Source organism: Rhinolophus hipposideros (assembly GCF_964194185.1).
Source record: "Rhinolophus hipposideros genome assembly, chromosome: 17".
In the NCBI taxonomy this organism is placed as follows: domain Eukaryota; kingdom Metazoa; phylum Chordata; class Mammalia; order Chiroptera; family Rhinolophidae; genus Rhinolophus; species Rhinolophus hipposideros.
This window is the reverse complement of record NC_138063.1, coordinates 15,517,266-15,541,911: the sequence shown is the minus strand read 5'-3', so window position 1 is coordinate 15,541,911 and position 24,646 is coordinate 15,517,266. Positions and strand designations below refer to the sequence as shown.

General features: G+C 37.2%; 1 protein-coding gene across 26 annotated transcripts in view; it reads right to left on the bottom strand.

Annotated features, from left to right (window-relative positions):
* The window catches only part of TCF4 (transcription factor 4), a 341,674-nt gene that overhangs the window by 214,938 nt on the left and 102,090 nt on the right, over window positions 1-24,646 (bottom strand). For all 26 annotated transcript variants that reach the window (XM_081078012.1, XM_081078029.1, XM_081077992.1 and 23 more), the window contains 2 exons: window positions 13,350-13,411; window positions 10,407-10,503 (listed from right to left, as the gene is read on the bottom strand). In XM_081078012.1, coding sequence (XP_080934138.1) covers window positions 10,407-10,503; window positions 13,350-13,411 — 159 coding nt within the window. The remainder of the gene's footprint in view (window positions 1-10,406; window positions 10,504-13,349; window positions 13,412-24,646) is intronic.

Genomic DNA, 24,646 nt, shown 5'->3' with positions numbered 1-24,646 from the left:
TTTGATCCTGTCAGAAGACCAATGCTTACGGCTTCAAAAATATGGATATTGGGCTCATTTCCAATTACTGAGAAAGTTCTGAAAGAGACAGAGTCACCAGTAAATTTTCCTCCATGATTTGGTATTGCCCAATTAAGTACAATCACTTACACATAAAGAGTTTATGCTTGCATCAAAAGCATTCAGGTTTGGCTACTGAACTGTTACGAGTACAGCGTGGTCTGAATAACCAAGGTGAAGAAAAGGCAGGAGCAATTAGTAACCTAGTAATTTCAGACTTAGCCAGCCACACCAATGCTGATAACACAACTCTAGAAAATTGTACTTTGTGACCAGAATGTTCTAAAATTAGCTTTTTATGCGTCTCTTTCTCTCATCTTTCTCTTCTTTTGTCTCCCCCTCCTCCAACAAACATTATCAGATATTACACACTGTCTATTTTCATTCAGCTTTAATATGGCCCACGAGGGGGTGGCATTTAATTAATCACTTCCACGTTTTTGCCAAAATTCACTACATGATTCGCAAGTTTGCATATCACTTTTGCCAAGCTGGTCAGACCCACTGAACAGAAAAGCAGTCTAGATAAAATAAAAGTAGGTATAATTACAATTTACAGTAACAGAATTTAAATGCCAGGTGCTTTTCATGTTACTTCATTTAAACACAGAGCAACTCCTCAGATGAAAAATTCAAGCAGAGCACTCACAAGGGCTCAAGATCACAGAACTGGAGAGTAGCAATCTGGGAGTCACGTCCAGCTGAAAACAAGCCTGGCTCAGCCCACCACCCTCCACTTTTCCCACATGAGAGCTTTAGTGGGATTTTCAACCTATAGGAAAGTTTTAAATGTTTTCTTTTAAACATGAACAAAATAAACTTACAGCAAACGGCTGTATTTTAAAGTGAGCTTCCATACAGTTTTTCCTATTAACAAACGTGTCAAGGAACTGAGGAGTGAGTGATAAACAATCGTCAAGATGAAAAATGTTTGGGCTCTATCTGTTTAGTGCTTGGGAATAAGTTTAATTTAATCTCAATCTATGCTCCATACATTTTGCAACTGTCAGTCAATAGACCTGATATTCTGCAAAAGGAAACAAAATGAGATCAACTAAATACCTCTCTCTATTCAAAAATAATACATCTTTCCTTAGGAAAGACTCAGAAACCCTTGAGAGTGAAGGGAACAAGAGAACAATCAAATACAGAGACCACATTCTGTGCCGAACTTCTTAAAAGAAGAGTGCACTGAAATGGAAGAAGATTGTCTCCAATACCTTCCCGAGAACATGGAAGGTATGTGAAATAGTATCTCCTTGGTGGAAAGCATCCTACCTAATGGTTACTCCATTATTCAGATGACCTACAAGGCAGGTGGAAAAATCTCAACTTGTCAGTCAGCCTGCTCGCCTCACCACTCCGACATCCTACCAAGATGACTTTAGCCAGTGTAACAAAGAAACTTCAGAACATTTAAGTTGGAGAGAAAAAGGGCTGGAGGAAAACATTTCACAAGGGGGCATATCTGAATTCAACAAAGTTGTCACACAAAAAAGGTACTTACTTTATAGGATTACTGTTTTGGCTGAGAAAGAAATCTTTCCATTTTGGTCTTGATGTTTAGAAAACTGAATATTCCATACTATCTCCACCTGTTCTTGCCTTCTGTTCCAATCTCATTAGAAAGTAAGGTGTTTTAAAACTGCTATCACCCAAGACCCAAAGAAAGTAGATTTTTTAATTAATTACAGACAAAAGTGACAAGAGTACCAATATCTACAGCCTTGCAATGCCGTAAGATAGTAGTCACAGAGCAGAGCAGTTCTGACAGTCTGTCACCTCATGGCTCTGTTCAGTGACTGCGGGTGTGTGTGTGTGTGTGTGTGTGTGAGACGTTACTATCTTCACCTTAGAAGCACAAAGGTTGTGGCTCAAGAGAAATCCATCTACAGTCCCATCACCACAAGGTGGAAAAGCCAGAATAAGGCTGCAGTGACCCCTTTCCTAGCCTTCCATTCCATGATGCCCCTCAAGACTCACAGTGCTTAAAACTGAGTACTTTTGCTTCTTTGGACGTAACGCATGGTATAATGTGAACACAGAAAATAGGCTTATTTGTATGAAAGGTCAATATAGCACTGAAGGTAGATAAACTTTCATGGACGTTAGGCTCTCAGACCCTGTAACTGCGCTGACAGTTTCTCCTGGAGCTGAGGGGCAATGAGAGGTTTGAGAAATGCAGTGTTTAAGCCCCTGCCCAAGGAGCCAGTCAAGAATTACATTCTCTGGTTAATGCTACCACAGGCATATTTTAAGAGTTAAGCTTATGCCAAATTCAAAGAAACCATCTTTCCAATAAAAAACAAGAGAAAAACTTGACTATAACAGAAAAACAGCACTGTTTGTTTGCCATCCAGCTTACCTTTCATGATAGATGGTCTTTCCTCCTGCCTATATTCTCACTGGCCTGATTCACGCTATGATTGTGTTCAGCAGTGGTAGGGGACTTCTAGCCAACAGTTGGATCCAGCTCTCACCACAATTTCATGCAGTCTTGGCATGTTGACTAAAATTAAATGTTGTCTTTTGGCTGCACCTAATCCTTCATATTAAAGATCAACAAATACAACTGTATACATATTAAAATAAAAAAGGGTTTTTTTTGCCCCAGGCAGTGGGCATTCTTGTCTAGTGCTTCACGGGAACATGGCAGGCTGTTGGAAATAAATTCCTAGGGGACTGTCTGGCAGTGATGCAAGGGAACAAGCTGTTGCTTGTAGTGGCCGGTCCTGGGACCTTGCTGCTCCAGGTCTGCTCAGGATGGCTGCAATAGGAGCCTGTGGGAGTGGGCACTGGACTGAATCTCTGCCAACGACCACCGAAGGAACTGGGGAAGAGGCTGGTGGCTGCAGCTATGGGCCTACTGCTCGGGGTGCCCTGGGTAGCATAGCAGGAATTCAAGCCAGAGACCTGAAAGTAAAGGTTCTAGGTGATTCGGACATAAAGACGGCTGATTCTGGCGAGCTACTGCCTTGCTTAAGGGAGGAGGACGCGGAAGGCGCAGGCCCTGAAGATGAAATGAGGACAGCATGCCTCAGACTCCTTCTGCCTGTGCATGGCTCTCATGCCTGGACTGCTTCTTTCTTCCTCATTTCAATACCTTATTCTCTATTCCACGTCTTTTTGTCTTTCTCTCTAATTTGCTGGCCAGAATTTAGAGCTTAAGCCTATTTTTATATTTTGCTTATTACATGACAGTTTTGAGACCTGTTCTTAATTTTCAAAACTGTTAAGTTGAAAATTATATATTTTTCTCTTAAAAGAAACTAAATAAACCCTGTAAGTTGCTAAGCTGACATGAATTCTCAACTCTTTTCTGTCCCCTTCCATTGTAAGGCTGGAGAAGTTACTGTGTACATTCCCATCCCCCTGCCAAAACTCTGCTGCTGGAAATGGCCATGGAATATAGGTATGGAGGGAGGGGACTCCCACCACTGGACTCACCTTTCCCTACATCTTTCTGCATCAAGCCCAAACTTGACACCTGAGGCTGTGACAATCATCTTGAGACAGTGAGGGAAAGGACAAACAATGCACTGAAATACCAGCCTTGACATCACTGAGCTGCAAACCAATTCTAGCAGTGGCCTACCTACCACCATACATGAAGTATGAAACAAAATGTTCTTAACCCACCATTCGTCATATTGTCCATTACTTCCAAGCCAAGCATTCCAACCAGATACAAACTGCTTTGGACTTTTACTTGACTCTAAATGATTTATTTTCTCTTAGAGTCAACAATTTTCTATATGACAAACCTTCCTCTGGTATTTAGAGAATCTATGCTTTTCTGTTAACTATTGTTTTCAAGCAACATTTTTCTGGCGTCATTTCTTCTAAATGTTGTGAAACCTGGTTTAGTCCACCTAGTTTGACTATAAAATGTTTGATTATCACAGCATTAATTATGCTTTACCCTAGAGCATGGGAGGTTGAATAGAAAGGGAAGAAGACCAATGAAAGAGGAACAGAAATATTATTGACTGGACAAGAGGAAACACTCAACAATCAGCATACTGGAAACACTCAACTTTTTTCAGTAGCCTTTAAAAAGTATTGATTTTATTTATTTCCTTTTATAACTAAAATAATTTATGGTGTGTTTATTGAAAACTGTAAACTATCACACTGGATTATGGTCTATTTCCTGACATTATCCAGTCAAAGACACAGTACCATAGAACAACTTTCTATGTGACTGCTCTGGTTTAGGTTTTCTTCGTGATACAGTAAGACGTGGACCTGACTTTAATTTATGGGCTTTTCATGCAGGGTTTAAACCCTATGTATCTGATTCGCTGTTTTATTCATGAATGAAACCATGCAACAGCCATTTATTGAGTTCCTACAACTCTGCCTGCCAAGCATTGGTCCACGCATAATACTCTTCGCCTGCTGATGCAACTTAATAGGTTATTATTTTATCCTCAATCAGTCTAACCATTTAACTATAGATTTGGAATGAGTTGAGGTAGAAAAGAAACATCCATTTGAATCAGGCTTCAAAAATTACACTTGGAAATCGTTATCTCTAGCAAAGTTACTTGAAGGTGTCACAAAATAGAGATGAATGGATTAGAAAGAACGATCAAACATCTCTAAAGATAAAATACAGTATAAGGATAAAATGGCATACCTAAAAGATCAATGAACCATTACATAAGAAAATTACCTCAGAGATCATCTAAAGGTCTGTTCCATCCTCAATTTAAAGATGTGAAAAGTAGCTGACCTGAGGACCCACAGGCAGTTGTAGCAAAACAGAATAGAAAAGTCAGTTCTGAGTCCCAGACTTAGCTCAAAATCAGGATGAATAAGACCACTCAGAATGACACTTAGTCATGTTTGTTAATATTTTCAGAAGACATTTTAAGTTTAACATGTTAAAATAACAAAACTCCCAAAGAAAATTAGCAACAAATAGACCACAAGTGAACATTTCTTCTCTCAGAAATTGCTTGTTCCCACATTATCAGTCCAACAGGTAACAGATGATATCAAGATAATCTCCAACTAAAAAGAGTCATAAAAAAAGACAGTGAAAATGCACAGCCACCCCTAATTATGAACTTGAAAGCAGCCTGACACCAGTCTCTATCTTCAAAATACTTTAAAAGTAAACTAAAATTTCTAGGAGCTGGTATCCAGGTTCCCAATTCCGTTTTCTAGAAGTTACTAAAATATTATTTAACCTCTGGCACTTTTGAACCTCAAGTACTTGCCAGTATTGCACAGATTTTGTTATTTTCAATATTTATATTCCTGCATGGAAAAAAAAAATCTGACCAAGAGGTCAAGTTGAATCTTACCCATGCTTTGAAAAAGCTATGTTTCTTTGTGGTCATTCTTTTCCTTTGTAGGTTAAGGTTTTCAAAAACAGTTTTCCTAGTAAGAGCCTCTTCGTTGGGTATTTCCAGTTTTACAATGAAAAGAAAAACTCCCTGTGTTAGCATCTACTCACATTTGCCGTTTTACAAGAAGAGTGTGCCACAAGCCTCTGCCACTGGGATTTGAAAATGCTCACAACACTTCACCTTTATGCTAGGCTAAACTCAGGGTAGTCATAAACACTTTGAAGTAATACAAACCTAAATATTCCTGCTAGGCTAAGGGAGCAGTGGAACCGAATTATAATGAGCTAGCAGCTGTCACAATATGACCACAGTAACCAAATCAAAATATCAACTGCTAACCCAGATGAGATTCAAAGGTCATCCTATAAGCCAGCAGCTTTCTTCAGCTCTGCGGAAACCTCGATCTAATCCTGCAGTAAAATGTTCCATTGAGCTAGCTTAGAAACCAGTTACTTGATGGTGGAAAATGATTTAGTGCACTGGTAGAGTACCATTAGTGGAACTAGAACCGAATACCACCATAAGGAAACCGAATCATTCACAAAGGAACATGTAAAAACACAGCAGCTAATGGTGAACTCAGCTGCACCCAACCATACAAAAGTATCACTTTTCAAATCCTCCATTCACCAATGCGTGTCTATAATCTTATTGGCAACTTGCTCATTCAAACAATCTGGTGTTCAATTAAGGTAACAATAGAAGGAAAATGCATGCTAAATTCCTTCCTTGGATCAAAAAGTTTTAGCTAGAAAATATATTGTATCCTATTGTATAAATATTTGAACAATTATCTGCAAAAGTTTAATGCTTGGCAAAAAAAACCACAACAAACAAACAGGAAAGTTTTTCAAAATCGATACTCTTGGCATATAGCTTTTGCCAGGATTTTCAAACTATTCCACAGCATCTAGTTCTCTTCAAAACAACCCTCAGACCCATGACCCTTCTGCCTTATTAGCATATTCTGAACACTCCCCACTGACCACCTGTAGAGGTTTAATCTTTTTAAAGCGGCAGCAAGTAAGTTTCCAACAAATCAAGTGTACATCATTATGAATAATCATAGGGAGGGACAAGGAAGACCTGATCTGTTTTCTCTTCAATACAAAACAGGACGTAGAAATTCAAACAAGTAAAAATGCAAACTGGTTTGTCTCTACCCAGTGAAAGCAAGGAGTGAGGACTCAGGAAATGTCAGGTAAAATAGTATGCCAATTGGCCAGTGCAGGCAATCAGGTAGATGACTCTGGGATTAAATTTCTCACCTCTTCCAGACTCCCCCAGACCAACCGAAAAACAAAAACCAATGCACACTTATTTAAAAAACAAACAAAAACTAGGGGCTTGCTGCCTTATTTTAATTACGTTCTTCTTTAAAGGATGGACACTATACAACTTCCAAAACTTTGTATGGCAACTCTAACTACAGACAGCGATGGAAGGAGTCGTGCAACCTTACAAACCAAGAAGTGTCATTAATTCTAGCGTAACAGGCGTGTGTGTGCACACACACTCACTAGTGTACTTGTGTTCCTTTGTTTATTTTCAGTTTAGAGATTGATAGACTATCAAACAAGGTACTATATTCAGATATGCAAGCTTCTTTCTACAAGGAAAAATTAATGGAGACACTCTATCACTCTTATAGATTATAACCCATTTTGCATAAATTTGAGATATACAAATAAATTGAGTTTTATTATTTTGGTGCCAAACATAAGGATTATATTACAAAACTATAACATTTATGCAAAACCATTCCTGTGAAATCAAAGAGTTCAAAATTATTTTTAAAAAAAAGTTTTGTGATTGTAAGAGTTCACGAGCAAATGTTAGCGATTCCTACGTTATTTCTCCAAAATAGTGTGATGCCATAAAGCACAAAATACATAATATTAATTCACTCCCAAAAGGAAAGAGTGGTACATTACTTTTTTCTTTCCCTGTAATAAACTAAATATCACTAAACTGAACAGTTTACAAAAAAAAAAAATCAGGTCATCTGCAGTTAATAACTCTTTCCCGTAAAATTAGTGTCACTTATTTCTGTAGCAGACGCCTAATTCAGTTGCAGGCCTGATTGATTTGACAATAGAGAATCTGGTCCAATAAAGTGGCTGATTTATTTCTGATGCTATAGCTTTTACCCTAATGTGACATCACAGTAAAATTAAGTCACTGACATGTAAAGAAATCCTTTGTAATCTTAATGAAAACTAAAGATTCTGAGAGTGGATATTGGAGTATTGTCAAAAAGTTACATTAAAGTCTAATACCTTCTTTTGGTAGAATGAGAATTTCCACAAAGATCATAATGCAGAATATGAATTTGGACACAAAGAACAGTTTAGAATATACCATATATTCTGAGTTCAAATTGTTCACGACACTATTAGATCTTATTTTGTCTTTGTCTCCCTTTGTAAATTGGTTGCTTTTAGTATCTTGAAGGTGACCTATCGTCTCTGCAAAGACGCAGCGTAGCACTAAGCATCGCTCATCTCAAAAGTGGTTTCATTTTAAATCAACAGCAGCTTGAGTCAAATCAATGAGAACCTTTGTTCCCGAATCTAGCCCTGAGATCCTCAAGCCAATCACGAAGGCGTTTGGGATATGAGAAATTATAAGGGTGAGAAGAGTTTTTAATGCAACATCATAGTCAGTTCTTTAAAAATATTTTTAAAAAATTCTTCTCCAAACTAGAAATGCAAGGTATTTCAGTTGTTTAAGTGTCTTTTTCTCCCTTTTTCCTTTTTTGCACAGTGCGCCATGCCCTCTCGCTCTGAGGGTGACTTTCCTGACCCCCGTCTGACACTGCACCGTTAATGTCAGATAAACCATTTAGCCCAAGCACAATTCTTTTCTGTGCAAAAATCTGCTTGAGGTGGAAAATGTAGCAGTTTGTAAACAATAAAGAGCCATGTTTCAGACCAGACAGCTTATCTAACAGAGAAGTCCTTTCATTGGGAACAGTGGGTGGGAGCCTCCGGACATACTAGCATTTCCTATCACAATGCAGGAGACTGTCTTGGCCTCCATATTTAAGCGTTTAATGGGAAGGAGGGCAGACAGGATAAAAGAACACAGCTGACATCGACTTTCAGCTTAAACAACAACTAAGTGAAAAGAACTCTTTTCCCTCCAGCTCTAGACTCTCAGCCACTTATATTTTAAACACTATTTGGACTGCAAAAACAAATTTGGTTTGTAAAACAGTTGCCCATGAGGGCACATGAACAAGAAGAATTATTTAATATCTTTGTATTGCTTGGTGTATTCTGTAATATTAATTTATCAACAAGGTACTCTTGATCCATTCTTCGGAAAGCTTTTATTCATGCATATAACAAACTTCTAAATAGGAGAAGTAATTTATTTATTGTATTTTACTTACTTTATTCATCAGAGGATAGTTATAGAATCTTCTAAGGAAGTTTTTTAATATACTCTTTAAGTGCTACTTCTCAAGATTTATATTTTCAAATTAATTTTTTATTCTATTTTATGAAGTTGGGTGAGGATGAATAGAGAAGTGATGGCAGTAGAATTTAAAATTATTACTAGTCATTGAAGAGTGGAAAGCTGTTCTTTAAATTTTAAGTTGACAAATGTATCTAGTCATATGCATCTGTATATCCTAAAAACAGGAAACGTGTTGCAACTTCCTATAGACAATTGATGAAAAACTGGGATTCTTGTTTTAGCTACAAAGTTAAAACATAAATATGAACTTTACCATCTTAAAGTAAAACAACAAAAAAAACACACAAATACAAGAACAACCTACCATCAAAGACAACTTTGTGGTTCTCAAGGTTGGGACGCTTAAAGGAACAAACATATGATATTATCCATTAAAAACAAATTGTTAGTATTTCTCTGCTTTGTCTATTTTGTATTAAATGCTGAAATTCCTTTACGTGGATTTAATGGTGATTTTTAAAGTAAAAAAAAAAAAAAAGACAGATTCAAGGACTACCTACACCTTAAATAACAAGCATAGTTCCAAGGTTTAAATATTGGGAGTTCTTTAGAAACATTTGCAATTATGGTTTCAAACTGATATAATTATGGCTGTGTTTTTCCTTGGAGTATGGTCCAACAGCTTGTGCCAAGAAATTAACTTCCTTTATTGATGGATTCACAATAGAATTGGCCAAGTTGAGAGATTTACTAATATTGTTAAAAACTCACATTTATTAGAACAAAGGTCTTTTTTTTTTTCAATCAAATGTAAGGTTAACCAGCTTTTGAGACCTTTTAAGTCATTATGAATTATCTTTTTGTTGCTTAAGTCATTGCTGTTCAACAAACATCCTATAGGGCAGTCAGAGCAGAAAACTATGCTAAGGACGCCACCGGAAAGGGCGTGCCGGAAACTTGCGGTGTGTCAAACACAGCTCACCTCCAGTGAAGTAGGATGACGACTGCCTAGACCACTAGCACTCAAGTTCACGCCTTAAATACACAACCAGATTTTACAATTCAACTTGAACCCACCACTCCTCTGATCCATGCACACTAAACCTAGGAAGCCCATTACACCTATTATTAAAGGGGTGTCCATAACCCCTTGTAATAAAAATTCACAGCTAATATTGACTATATCACATTGCCAACTGGCAGGCTGAATGATATTTTTATTTTAAATCTTCACAACTTTGATTTCATCAACCTTAACTTAGAAAACTGCTGCAATGCTAAAATGATAATAAGTGCTTTGTGTCTAAGGAAGACAAAATTTCCATGTAGATATGGTTTCACTGAAATTCTGTAATTCTACATGGTCGTAATACTTAGTTCTTCATGCGCTATTACCAAGTATAGACTGTCAATATTTTCCTGCAATTTAAAATTACAATACTGAACTGACTGGAGATGCAAGTTCCTAAAAACAGAACCTCTGTCTGGGCTTGTATTCTCCCTTCCATGGTAAAACATATTTATTTAAAAAGAATCACATTAATTTAAACTGTGTCTTACTTTGTATTCTGGAATTGACAAAAGGTGGAGAAAGATTGTCGTGTGACCCAAGGTCCCTGCTGGTCATATGGTCATAGGGAGTCCCATCTCCATAGTTCTGTAAATAAAATAACAGAGTGTTTCAATTTTACATTAAAAAAAAAATCAGCATGTACATATGCCCCCAAAGAAATTGGAGTCCACTATTCCGACCTGGGAAGCGCATTATAGGGAACCTGCATCTTCACGGGTACGGTGGGTAAATGAGGGATCCAGAGTCTGCAGAGTCCAGTTTTCCTCATAACTACTGGGAAATCCAGGGAAGAATAACAGTACCAACTACATGAAGTTGTTGATGTGATTAAGTGAAATAATGTATGTAAAACACCTGACACATAAAATATGTTGTAAATATTAAAAGTTGTTATTTTGATAAGCCAACATTATTCTTAAAAAGTAGAACAAGGTCGTGCTATAAAGGAAAATTTCCCATAGCCTGCAATGAATTGCTTTTGGAAGACCAAAGTAGAGCCTTTTCAACAGCAACATTTGGTTTTTATGATACTGAAATTTCAGTGTTTTTGGTATAGTTGTTATTGTGATTATAACACAACTGTATCATTCTATTAAGGAATTAACACATAGAATGTTAAAATTATTACAATATGACTATGAACGAACATTGAAACTTGAGCATAAATTAGTACTTCTGGATTTGGACAAAGAGCAAAAGTCACAAAAGAATGGTTTTAAAGCAGACATTGTTTTTTGGCAGGAATTTGTCATTATTATGATTAACTCATTGTTTTAATGGTAATTTAAAATTAAAATAATGTTTTCAAACTACCCAGTCACTTATTTTAATGGAGGAATTTGATAACATATAGGAAAGAAAATCATCTATATTATATGGTTCAAATTTCAGTCTACTAAAGTGCATTAAGTAACCCCCAAAAAAAAAAAAAAAAAAAAAAGGCATTCTGCTCAGCTGGTTGCACTGCCCACAAAGACTAAGTCAAATTTACTCAGAGGTGTCAGTTGGCACGTTATCAAAAGGGCAGACTCTGCCCACACAAAAAAGGCGGATGTTGTATGAAAAATGAAAAATGCATGTCACCTCACGAAAGAATGAATGGAACCCTTAACATTCCAAAGAGCCCCATTTACGATTGCCTTCCCTCATTTATAAAAACTAACTTAAATGATACTGCTATCTAATGCTGCCAATATGTCAGTGTGTAGAAAGATGTCACATTGTACACACCTAGCATTGGTTTTACATGCACTCATTCGACACCAGGCATTACATGGTACTAATTATTATTTATTAAGTGCCCTCGTTCTAGAGAGTATACTAACAGCTTGATATACATTATCTAATTTAAACCCCACCACAGTACTGCAAGGTAGTTGAAAATATCACCACTTTAAGATGAGAAGAGAGACTTAGCATAGTCGTACAGCTCAAGTCACCCGCAATAATCTGTGTCACGCAAACTCTCTGGATTCAGAAAATATAAATTGCAAATACTGATTCAACCTTATTCACCAACATAGTCCCTGAAAACGGGCAGAACAGTTAATGAAAACTAAATAAAAGTCAGAATGATCCTAAATCGCCCTTGTTCTCAGAAATATAATTAAAAGTACTATGTATTAAACTGAGAAATCGCAAGACATGAAGTAAGGCTGAATGAACTAAACAATAGACAGAAGCACTGTCATCTTCTACACTCGCTGTCAGGAGAATGGATTTATTGCAAGTGCAGAGTGTAACATGAGGAGGAGGAAAGATTTCCTCAACTCATCCATATACCGCATTAGAATGTCAACCTCGACAGCTGCTGCAAGGGCTCAACAAAGTAAGTTACTGGTAAGCTTAGAGATCCTGCTGTACCCTGAAGACCATAGTGAGAACCGCGAGGCGAAAGGACAGGTGGAAATGGGTAAGTACGGCTTGCTGAAATGTCCTCCTTTTGACAGCTTGATGACTTTCCTCGCCTCTCATGCCAAAATAGAGCCCTCCCCAAACCTTAAGTTTATGTGTATACTTAAGAGTAAAATGTTACCCTCCCTACAGAATGCTTCATCAATACAGCTGGTTGGGGGAGGTGAAGATGTGTGTTTAGCTATATGCTCTCTTTTTAATTTGGGGTATTATGTGTGTATTATAAAAGCTGACGTGAATTTTAGAGGACCTAGAAATGATTCATCTGAAGACAGATTATATATCAAAAAGTACATATTTAAGTTGGAAGGAACATAAAAGATCCACTGGTTCTACTTCTTCATTTTACAAATTAGGAAAATGAAGATCAAAGAGGAGAAATGACATGCCCAAGGTCATATACATACAAAAACACATATTGCCTAACCACCCCACTCCCACCTCATTCCATGGTCTTCCCACTACATCCAAACTAATAAGCAAATCATGGAAGACTGTCAATATTTTACTGCAATTTAAAATTATGAAAACGAGTAGCAAAAACTTGAGGTCAAATAGATGAATGAACCGAACTGGTGACCCAAGGTACTCCTAGTGGAATAATCACGTTTACAAAGTGAAATCAACTGAGATTTATTATGCAGATCATACTGGTGGGCTAGAATTTAGGGCGTCAGAATTATTCAGTCGTCTATTTACACCAATACATTACAAGGATACTAGGATTTTTTCCAAAGTTGTGCCATACTAGATCAATAACTGGCAAAATAAGGCCAAATATTTAATAAAGAGATTTTTCTCCTGGTTAGCAGACATGAAACAGGTGTCAAATTCAATAATAGCATCCAATAAGAGAATGAAAAAACAAAAGTCCAAACACAAGTTGATCCTCATTAAATTCGGTATGCATCTATATCTGTACAATTGTGTGTATACGTGAGAGAAACTCACCTTCCGTTTGTCAATTTACATATGTGGGATGTCTGGTTGTGGGAAAAAAGATTAGATATACTTACCCTGGACGGACTTGGATGTCCTCCATTCCCCCAGGACCCTGAGCTACTTCTGTCTTCTACATCTAGGGACAAGAGAAAAGTTCTTTAGGCTTTCTGGCAATAATTCTTTCTTTTTGTATATGCACTTTTAAATTAATGTTTCAAATTAATCTCCTGTTGCCTTTAATTAAGAATCAGGCACGGGGCTAGTATGATGATAGTGGCTTCTGACCCATCTACTTAAATTAACTCATTTAAATTCACAGCAGAAAGGAACTGGACCCTCAGGAACCAGAGGTATGAACATAAAATTACTTCCATCTTTCACAGTGTTGCATAGCCTCAACTTTTGTACATGTGAAACTGCACTTAAAAGTTTTATTTAAATCTTTTGGACAAAATAAGTGTACAAATGCATTCACCCAACCTTAATACAAAACACACACACACACACACACACACACACACAACACATTAAATTCAGGTAAGTATTGATACTAACATTGGCAGCATCCATGCCATCATGCTCCTGAATATTTTGTGGTCTCTAGCCAAGGCTTTACACACCAGACAACAAACACGCAACAAAATGTACAAAAGAAAAATTCAGTTGGCAATTGCACCCAGTACATTGCAAGGATATTAGGATTTTGCTTTTTAAGTTGTTTAAGACAACACTGTATTAGTCTTTGAATTTCTTTAAATAGATTTAGCCACCTGGCCTCAGATCCTTAATCTGGGCATTGAGATGTGAAGATAAAAGTGATTAAAGCAATGTTTTATTTTGAGTAAGATGGTGAAGAGACCTACATGAACTGCTGAGAAGTTGGAATTCCTCTAAAATCTGTAGCGGCGAAACTCTAATGCTGACCAGATTAGTAAAGGCTCAATCAGTGCTTCAAGTGGCAAATACTCAGGATAGAGAGTAGAATAGCTAAGTTATCATATTAATTGCTTAACACATAAAAGTGTTTTAAAGATCAGTCACTCTATATTTAGAAATGGCTTTGAGATTTTTGATGAAAGGCCCTTTATAAGTATGAAAAGTTTCACTGTTCTATTATTGATCACGGTTGATGACAGACGGCCATCACAAACTTGCTCTGACAGAATTGGAGGAGGAGGTGTGAAACTTTGGTTCAGCAGACACAATCCCATTTATTGTGTTTCCTAACATTTCAGTGATACTGTTTATTCTCTTAATGCCCTACCATCATTCCTTTTATTACTGCTATTTTATTATCAGTAGAATTAATCGTAGTATAATTAATTGATTTATTACAGGGTACAGTGGAGCACATGGCGTTTCAGAATATCTTAAGAGATTGAATAGCAACAACAATTAAAAAAACTATTATCGCTAAACTTGAATTCCTTCTTTTTTAAAACAAATTATTTCAGTTCCTTTTTTGGTGCTTCAGAAGATACTGCAACTGCAAAGAGATGTCCCCTGTGGACAGCTAAAATCAGGGACAGTGAGCTTGAAGGATTGTCAAGAAAGCTCTGGGGAGTGCATCTAATCTGGAGAGAAGGTGCAGTCCTTTCCCCAAATCTGCTGTTTAACAACCCAACCTCCTGGCCTATCCTGTGTATGCTAAACCAAAGGACATGATGGAGTGACTTAGAACCCTCTGGATTGTCACACGAATACCATCTGTAGCTTACAGGGTTCCCTTCCTCCTTAACCAAAAATCAAGTGTTTTTCAACAACAAAAAAATAAATAAATAACAGTATAAGTGACATAATCTGTCAAACACTGAAGGTTTTCAGAAGTCTGGCACGTCTTGAACTCCTTTTAACCTGAAACAGCCAGTTTGAATTAACTGGAGAGGTTTCTGCTCTTCAATTTGGCCCCAAAATAATGAAGGAACAGAGTGAATTCCTGTCTCTACCATAAGATGCCCTATTGCTTGGACCCATTTTATCTTCTCAAGAGAAATTAGACATGAAAAGTAGGCAGAGACAAGGAGGAAAGAGGATCATGGTAATACCAGGCCAGTGGTTCTCCACCAGCAGCAATTTTGGCCCCTAGAGGACATTTGGCAATGTCTGGAGACATTATGACTTGTCACAACTAGGGTAGGAGGAGTACTATCTGGCATCTACTCTGGTAGAAACCAGAGATGCTTCTAAACATCTTATAGATACATAGAGCAGTCCCTCACAACAAGACATATTCTGGCCCCAAATGTAATTTGCACCAGGATTGAAAAGCCTTGTGCTAGAGGAGAAATCATACCAAAGGGCAAAAAGATTTAAAAAACTGATTTGAAGAACAGATATTCTACAATTTGATTTATATTTCAGTACTAACTCTTACTAAATGCACAGTGACTCGTGCATTTTAACTTAGACCTGAGCTGGAATATTTCAAGAGACCTTCATATACATCTTCTGTCCACAAAATAAAGGAAAAATGATGGTCAACCAAGCAGCCTGTTAATTAGCAGGCAGATAAAACACATCAAAACTTGAGTATTCCCAACTGGGCAATTTCAAAAGCGAGCAATCCACTAATTAAAAATGCTGGAAGTCTAGCTTTTTCAAAACAGGTTAAATACTGGCTAGGTTCCTTCACAAATAGATTCCCAACCAATCAAATCTGACTGCTCTTTTGCCATCCTTTCCTATTTCCACCTTTTTCATTTCCTGATCTCATGCTGCTGCAACCTTCCTCCCATTTACTGCTCTTTTTAACAGGCTTTTCAATCCCTGGCCTCCTGCTAGATCAAGAAGATAAGGATAAATTTCCAGCTCTCCCAAACCTAATAGAACAATCATACAATTTCTGATTATATTTTATCTTTGAAAAAAACTACCTGTACCACTGGTGCTCATCATCTATAGCAAGAAGACACAAGGCTATAATGGATATTTGTAACTCATAATGTATGAGTATGTAAATGTAAGAATGTAAGAATGTAAATGTGTTACTTTTGCTTCCACCTACCCTCCCACTGAGCTTCCTCAGACGTGCCAGTTAGTTAGCATGCATTTCCTCAACAACTATTCCAGTACATCTCAAAGTGAATCTGCGGACCACCCTACATTGGAATCACCAGCCGTGCTCATTTCAGCATCTTAGGATCCATGAGAACTAGTGAGTCTGGATCTCTGGGGATGGGGTCAAGAAAACAACAACAGAACAAAACAAACAAAACGTGCTTTTAACAAAGTCCCCATGTAATTTCACGCACACAGGGGTTTGAGATCCCCTCGCCTACTCTCCTGGGAACACGAGACAGACGCCTGTCCCACACCACCAACAGGTGCCTGTCTCACTCCCTACCTTAAAATCCCTGCCTAGGTTGCCGGTTTTAGCAGTACTTAACACACAACCATAACATCTGTATCCCAGCAGGTCTTGCGCAGACTACTTTCTATGTACACCGTGCACAGGACCTACCCTTGGCCATCCCTGACTCCCACTCCCTCCTGGTGCACCTGACCATGGCACACCCTTTTATATCTCCATGTTTTTGGATCTCTATTGTCTTTGCCTGAGCTGTTCTTCGTATCTCAAAAAAGAATAGCAGCTAACCGTGAGCTTAAATCTGTGTCAGACAACTGCTGTGCACTTCAATGCACTCGTAGTAGCTCCATTTTATAAATGAGAAAACTGAGGCTTAGCTGGGGTAGAAAACTGCCCCAAGGTGACAATAAATGGCAAAGCTGGCCAGCACAGGTGCTGCCAATGCTCAAAGCCAGTGAGTGCTCTCCCCTACCACATAAAGGCTCGTCACCCCCCCCCCACCCCTGAAAGACTGCAGATCTCACCATGACCAGATCAAATGTTACCTCCAGTCACTTCTCCCCAGACAGAATGAATGTATTTATTTGGGAGTGCTCATTCTTGTGTCCACAAAGCATTACAGAATTATACACGATACAAATATAAAAGTAAATATTTGAAGAAATCAAGAGACTGAAAAACAAAAGCAGGAAAACAATAAAGCCAGGGGTGTTGTCAGCTTATCAAAATATACACTTTGAACGACTGGAGAGGGGGTCAAAATTCTACAAGCTACAGAGTGGGCAAAGCAAAGACTGAAACAAGATTCACAGCGAGAATTGGATGAAAACACAGATTGTTCAGGAAATCCATGAAGGTCACACAGTAACATATGAAAACTGCCAGGGATAGAAGCAGTCTGAGTATTTAGTTCTCACCTCTCCTTTGTTCTGTTGCCACCCTCTACCCACGATGAGAATAAACCACAGAAAGACCAGTAGGAGGGAAAGCAGAATAGCAAGTGGATGATAGAAATTATTCTTCCACAAGACTGAAATGGACTCGATTGTTCAAGATTTTTCTAATTTTACCGTAACCTAGGACAGACATAGTAACTTACATGGGATTTCCTTAGAAGGCAGCCTGACAATACCCAAACTTTCCTTTTATTTTGAGTAGTTCTTCATAAGCCCTTTCTAAAATGTCTGATATTTTAGCACTAAACCACCAAAGCAAGGTTTGGGCAGAAGCAGGACCAAACACTCCGTTTAGAGAAAAGATATACAGACAAAATTTTTAATTTCTTTAATTTCCCATTTACTACATTCATTAAACTTGTGATTTGATTACTCAAATTTCCACTTTGCTTACTTAGACCACGAAATCAAAACTATCAGTTAGACCAGACAAATATCAGAAAACAGCACTGGGAATTTGGATGGAAACCTGGATTTTAATAGTGACTGCATTGACCAGCTCTATAGTCTGAGCCAGTCCCTGGTCTCTCAGAACCCATTTTCGTCAACTGTAAAATAAGTGGGTTTGATTTCCATTCTTGGAAATAGGGCAGGCTATGACATGTCTCACACACACACACACACACACACACACACACACACAATACTGGATAAAAAAATTTTTAATCTTCCTTAAAATACCAATGAGCTGACTACAGAGTAAGGAATTACCAAGCTAAAATCAAAGTGAAAGCTGGAACCTAGAGAGGAAGACATTTTGCCCTGAGGATATCTGCCAACCTAGAAAATTTAATGGCCTCTTGGGTCTAAAAGAACAGAAGTGAAAACCCAGGACCCACCCAAAGTACGCATTTAACAGGAGATAAGGGGATAATAGGATTTCCAACTTCAAGTAGTTATTATTAAAGTAAATGAGTTAATTAATACTTGCTAAACACTTAGGGGAGTACCTGGCCTACACTAAATACTCAGTAACCAATATCTGCCATGAAAGCCTAATACACACCAAAATCTAAATAATTAAACCACATAAATATGTAAAATTGTGATCTATTCAAGAAAATCTGAGTCTCACATTTTTATGACTACTAGTTCTGTTAAACAGGTCAGAGACTTTCAAATCTTCTCCTGGATTTTAGAAATAGCCAATATGCTTAAAGCAAACAAATCTCACCTTCTCCATGAATCTCTGCAGCACAATCACACTGAAAAATTCAGTAAGTATTAGATTTGTTTTGTAAGTTAATTTACCTTTAGAATATCCTCTATACATCTCACCCTTTCGACACATTTCTGGGTGCTGTATAAATGATACGCTGTCAGAAGTAACATATGCCAACCAATGGCCCAAGCTTAGAACATCGACTAAATATCATGTAGGTTTAAACGTGATTTGAAATGAACAAGTGTGAGAGCTACCGAACTTTGTTGATTTGGGGTAGAGTTGTGTGTTGGTTCTTTCCATACGTCATGCCCAGATCATGCCAAACACCCTATTGTTTCATGAAGTCAGAAAATAACCAAAGGGTTTTTCTGTATTGCTCTAAGAAGGGACAAATCCCTTCTCTTCTAAAAATATATGGATTTCCCGATGAAAACTTCACTACTCAGAATGCATTGGGAGACTGAGGCTAAGTTTTTCCTGGAAAGATAATCACTCTGAAACATGTTGAATTCTACCCCATCTTAAATCCTTCGCTCTGCAACAACAAGTACTATTAAATATCCTCCACATCATCATGGAGACTCACAGACTGCGTACATCTGTGGCTCCTACTAATTTCCTAGTCCAGGAAGAACCCTTGGCTGAGCCCTCCACACAAACTGAGATGGCATATGCTCTCCGTCAGTGCCAGATGAATTTAGAGTTCAAAATATTTCATCAGCAAAGAGCGTGTTCAGGATGTGCACATTTTCATTAGCAGGCAGTATAATAAGAGCTTTAAGGAGAGTAATCTGAACTCAAATTTGAGTTCTCCGACAGAGAAAGGAAGACTGGAGGAGCTTCAAATATTGATAGCCAATGTCCACACAACCATGATCACTTCTTTCTGTTTCTATAAGAAACAAGATATACTTCATAATGAGTGATCTTAGTGATGAGAAACTTCCAGCCCTTTCCAATCGACTGAGCAAATGATGAGAGTTGTGGCAAGGTGTCTCACAAATTCTAAGATCCTTCAAATATAAAGAACAGAGACCTGGGCTTTCCATTTTCCTATCACTGCTGTCAACACTAGCTTTCTCAGCACTAATGAATTTCCTTATGCAATAAATCTAAAAACTCAAAGGTCAAGTACAAGATGATCTTATAGTTTATATAAACATATAAATGCAAAAACATATAAACACAAAAAAAGGTGAAGGAAGGGTAAAATGTGGATGTACTAGGGGAAAAGTATAGTGTAGGAAAATTTGTTCAGAGGGAAATGATTTCAGTATCTTCACCTTTATTAACCTCCAACTTAAACTTCCATGAATGTGTCCTTTAGAACACTGTTTAAAACAATACTGTAAAATAAACTATTTTTTCTAAGCTGTACAACTACACTAATCTCAGATATTTAAAATATGGAGTTAAATGCATTTTTAGTGCTACAAAACAGGAAAAGAAATTCAGATAATATGAAAGGAACTATGAAATTGAGACAAAAGTAACCTTGAAGTCTTTATATCAATCCATACAATTTTGAAGTATCAATGGCAATCTAACTTGAATATTAACTTGAATAATCTAACAGGAAATACATGGGTGTTATTTAGCATCCTTCCATTTCAAATGTGTGAAACTAACCAGCCAGTTTCTTCCTCTTAAAGAGAAGTCAGTCCTTCTTTCTAAGAAGGATCCCATCTTCCTAAGAGCCCAGAAAGACGAAGAGCCATGAATAACTGACTGAGGCAAGAGTACAACAAGGTGAATTCTACATGCCTCCTTTGACTTTCTGAAATGTCACCTGTCTAAAAGCACTTAATAAAAATCAATCTTCCTAGATAATGTTGTTGGGGTAGGGTGGGGTAAACTTATTTAAAATCAATTGAGAATAACAGCTGGAGTAAACTGCCATATCTACAGACTTTGAAACATACCACCTAACTCCAATATTACACAGAGAAGCTTCAAAGTGCCTAAATTAAAAGTGAATATAATTTGGGGAAATTTTTAACTAGGTGCTTGGTATCTCTCGAAGATGTATTTTCAAACATGCATCAAAAAATGTGAGAAATAAAAAGTAGATACTTCATAAAAGAACACGTTAAACAACAAAGGAATATATTTTAAAATATGCTTCATTTCATAATGAAGTAGAATATATAACTCTGATAACTGTACATGTGATTATATAGGTATTTTTTAACTCACACATGTAAGTTTTATGTTTTAAAATCCGTAATACTGTAATGACTTAAGACATGCAAATTGATATTTAAAATGCCTATTTGGTAAATAATTTATTACATTTATTCCAATGGAGAGGGAAAAGAGAGCAGAGATGAAACATATGACAGTTTTATCTTTCCTTCTTTTCCCCCCTATACCTCTGTTCTCCCTAGGGTACCATTTGTGAGGCTCTGAGAAAGGGCTGCTGGCTTAATTGAAATATTTGTAGGCTGTAATTGCTCTGCATAACCACAATGGTCCACTTTTCCCAAATGGCATCGATTCTTCTTGCTTCCCTCTTTTCCTTCTCTTTCCTTTTATATTTTAACAACGTCTACTTCTCCTGCTTCTTCTAGTCTCATCTCGTCTCATTCCCTACTCCAGATGCTTAACTAACATGGGTGAAGCCAAACAGTTTGACATACTCAAAAATCTTCCCCAAAATCCAGTTTTGCTTACAATGATCACTCCCATAAACTTGATTTTTCATTCTATCCTTTCAGCGTCCCAGTCATCTACCTGTGTTTAACACTGCAGCCTCTGACCTGGCAACGACAAGCAATCAATCTTACATGTTATCTTCAGGGGTCATGTCTTAGTTTTAGGCCAATTTTCTTTGTATTTAGGCTCAAATGTGCAAACCGCACTATATTACTCTGCAAAACATCAATGAGAAGCCTTAATTAAGTAACACTGACAGATAAATCCATTTCTTTCACAGTAATCAAATCAAAGCAGGTTGACATAACACAGGAACTTAATACAGTTATTCCCTTGTAATTGGAAAAAGGCCCTTTACTTCTCATTAAAGCAATCTTCTGGGTATTGGCATAATAAGAAGGCTGAGAGCTTTAATACTGCCCTATAAAAGTCTCAAGATACAGACCCCTTAAGCAAACAAGCCAGATTATCTAATTCCTTGATCACAGCAGAACATGTAGTTCCTACTGTTTTAAACTACTAATTCTTTATCTCTGCTGCAATTAAAAAGAGGTAAATCAGTATCAAACTCATACAATGGAAATCTATAAAAAATGCATAAACTGTTTACAGTTTTATAAATCCATCTCCACATGTATTTGAAGGGAAACAGTCCATTAAAAAATGAATTTGGAATACTTCACAAATGTGAAATTGTAATAGCTTGGATCAAGGGAATAATCTCTTTATTTTTACTTAATGGGCTCAACAGGATGTATTTTGCCTAAATATACAGTCTGATCCTCAACCATACAACTTTGACAATCAGAACTGTGAGAGAATGGCATTTGTGGAAGAACATGTAATTTTTGTAGCATTGAAAGAACAGTAAGTCACCTAGTGAACTGTAAGCTGCTCAGACCAGACTGAAACCCACAAAGAATCCAACAGCATATATATCAAGTTCATACTCCTAAACTAAACAAAGTCAATTTTCACCCTTCACTCCAAATTTGAGGAAGTTTCTGCTACTTATCTAATGGGATCTGACATATAATCTAAGCATCTGATTCTCAAATGTGGCTAACCATCAAAATCCTCCATGAACCTTAAAAAAAAAAAACATGGATATCCTGGCCCCACCTGGACAATAATAAAGAAAAGATCAAGGACTGAAGTCAAGAAAAGAATATATTTTTAAATTTTCCTGTGTTTCTCTCCATGTTTTTTAATTTTAAAACATTTTAAATTACAACACAGGTAAAACTAGGTAATTCGCTGTGTCTCGACCATTTGTGAGTAGGTTATTGCATCAGCCATATCCTTTTATCCCTAAGTACTTCTGTGTGTATTTCCTAAGAACAAAACCAGAATAGTTATCAAAATCAGGAAATCTACAGTTGATATAATGCTTTCATTTAATCCGTAGTCCATGGTTGACAACTGATCTCAAGGATAATAAACAGATGTAACGAACCACCAAAAAAGAGGAAAAAAGAGAAAGAAAAAAAATCCAGCATTACCCACAGCATTTAATCAGCATATCTCTCTCATCTAGTATTTTAATCATTAACAGTTCCTCGGTCTTTCTTTTCTTTTGTAATATTGGCATTTTTGAAGAGCGCCGACCAGTTATTTTATAGATGTTTCTTAATTTGGCTTTATCTGATGCGTCCTTGTGATTATATTCGGGTGGGCATAATACTATAATACAAAAGCGGCCTTGTGTCTTTCCCAGGATATCACATACAGAGCCACATGATGGCATGGTGGTCTGCCCCTCTCATCTGTTATGCTCATTCCATCACCTGGTCAAGGTATTACGGGATTCTCTAAAGCATAATTACAACTTTTTCCTATGCAACTAATCAGCAATATATGGGGAGATACTTTAAGACCATTCCAACTAAGTTTTAATTATGTTCTTATTGAAAAAAAAATGGAAACACAAAAGCGTGTAAAGCAAAAAGCGAAAATTCCCCCACCTTCATATCACTGATAACCCTTAACGGTTTCCTAGGCAGCCTTACAGATCCTCTGGTCTGTGATCAACTGGTTTTTAAAATCCCATGAATATAGGGCAATAAATGCAAAACTTAACTGACATTTCTGTCCTATCTGAATTGGTAAAAAATAGTCCTCGATTGTTTATTTATGTGCTAGTGCCATCTCAACGGATAAAATTATTAGTGCTCGCCATGTGACATAGGTGGGGGTGGGGAGGACAGCGACAAGAATAAATACATGAAGGCATATTATACTATTAACTTTGAAGGAATTCAGTCAAGATAAAGACAAGATCGAACCACCCACTTGTGAATCAAGGCAATGCATAAAGCCAAGGTAAACGATCCATTCTGGAGTCGATGCTGCTTTGAATGGCTGTCCCTGCATCTCTGCACATTCTCTAAACCACTGCGTAACAAGGAGATCCAACCATAGCAGTAGCACTTCCCATAGAGAAGGACCCATATGACAGGCAGAGAAAATTGCAGTGCGGTTTTCATGGGCCAGCAAAACAAACTAGGAAACAGATCTAAAAGGTTTTTAAAAGTGGGACGTAAACTAACACCTTAAAAAGAATATATTTCCCCACATTTAGAGATCAGGTGTACAAATGAACTAGTCACAGTCAAAAAGTGAAGAGAAAAACTTAAGCATAGAAAAGACTGGAAGCGGAACTTGGTCATTTGATAGAACGTATATGCATATTGCATAATATTGAGTGCATTAACTTATTATCATCAATATAAGGTGGAAATAGTCCCTTTAACCCTTGGGTGAAGCCCATGTCACTTTATAAAATAAACAGCGATGATGGATTTCAACTCTGGATTATAAATGCTGAGAAAAATTTCCCTACAATTCCATTTCAGCCAAATGCCTGGCAGACGTTGGCAAAGGTTTTTCTTAGCTGGGCTCATAAGTGTGTGTATGTGTGTGTGTAGTCAGAAGAATCTGTCTGGTAACCTAAAGGGTTTTACGTTTTATCTCACAATAATGTAACCACACTTTTGTGTTACGCTTTCTGCTTTCCAAAATGTTTTTTTTTATATTCATCTCACTTTAAATGATTTATCTGGAATCACAGAAAGTATGAAACTGGGATCAAAAGAAGTTGCATTCTTAAGTATAAGCAGACTAATACCATTTTTCAAAAGCATGAAAACAAAAATCAAAAGAAAAAGAAATTGGTAACTATCTCCTAAGAGAGGCCGTTGTTTTCTCCTCTTTAATTCTAACAGGTAACAATACTTGCTTAAGTTCATTAGAACACTTGCAAACATAGGAAAGGTCGATGGTAGTACA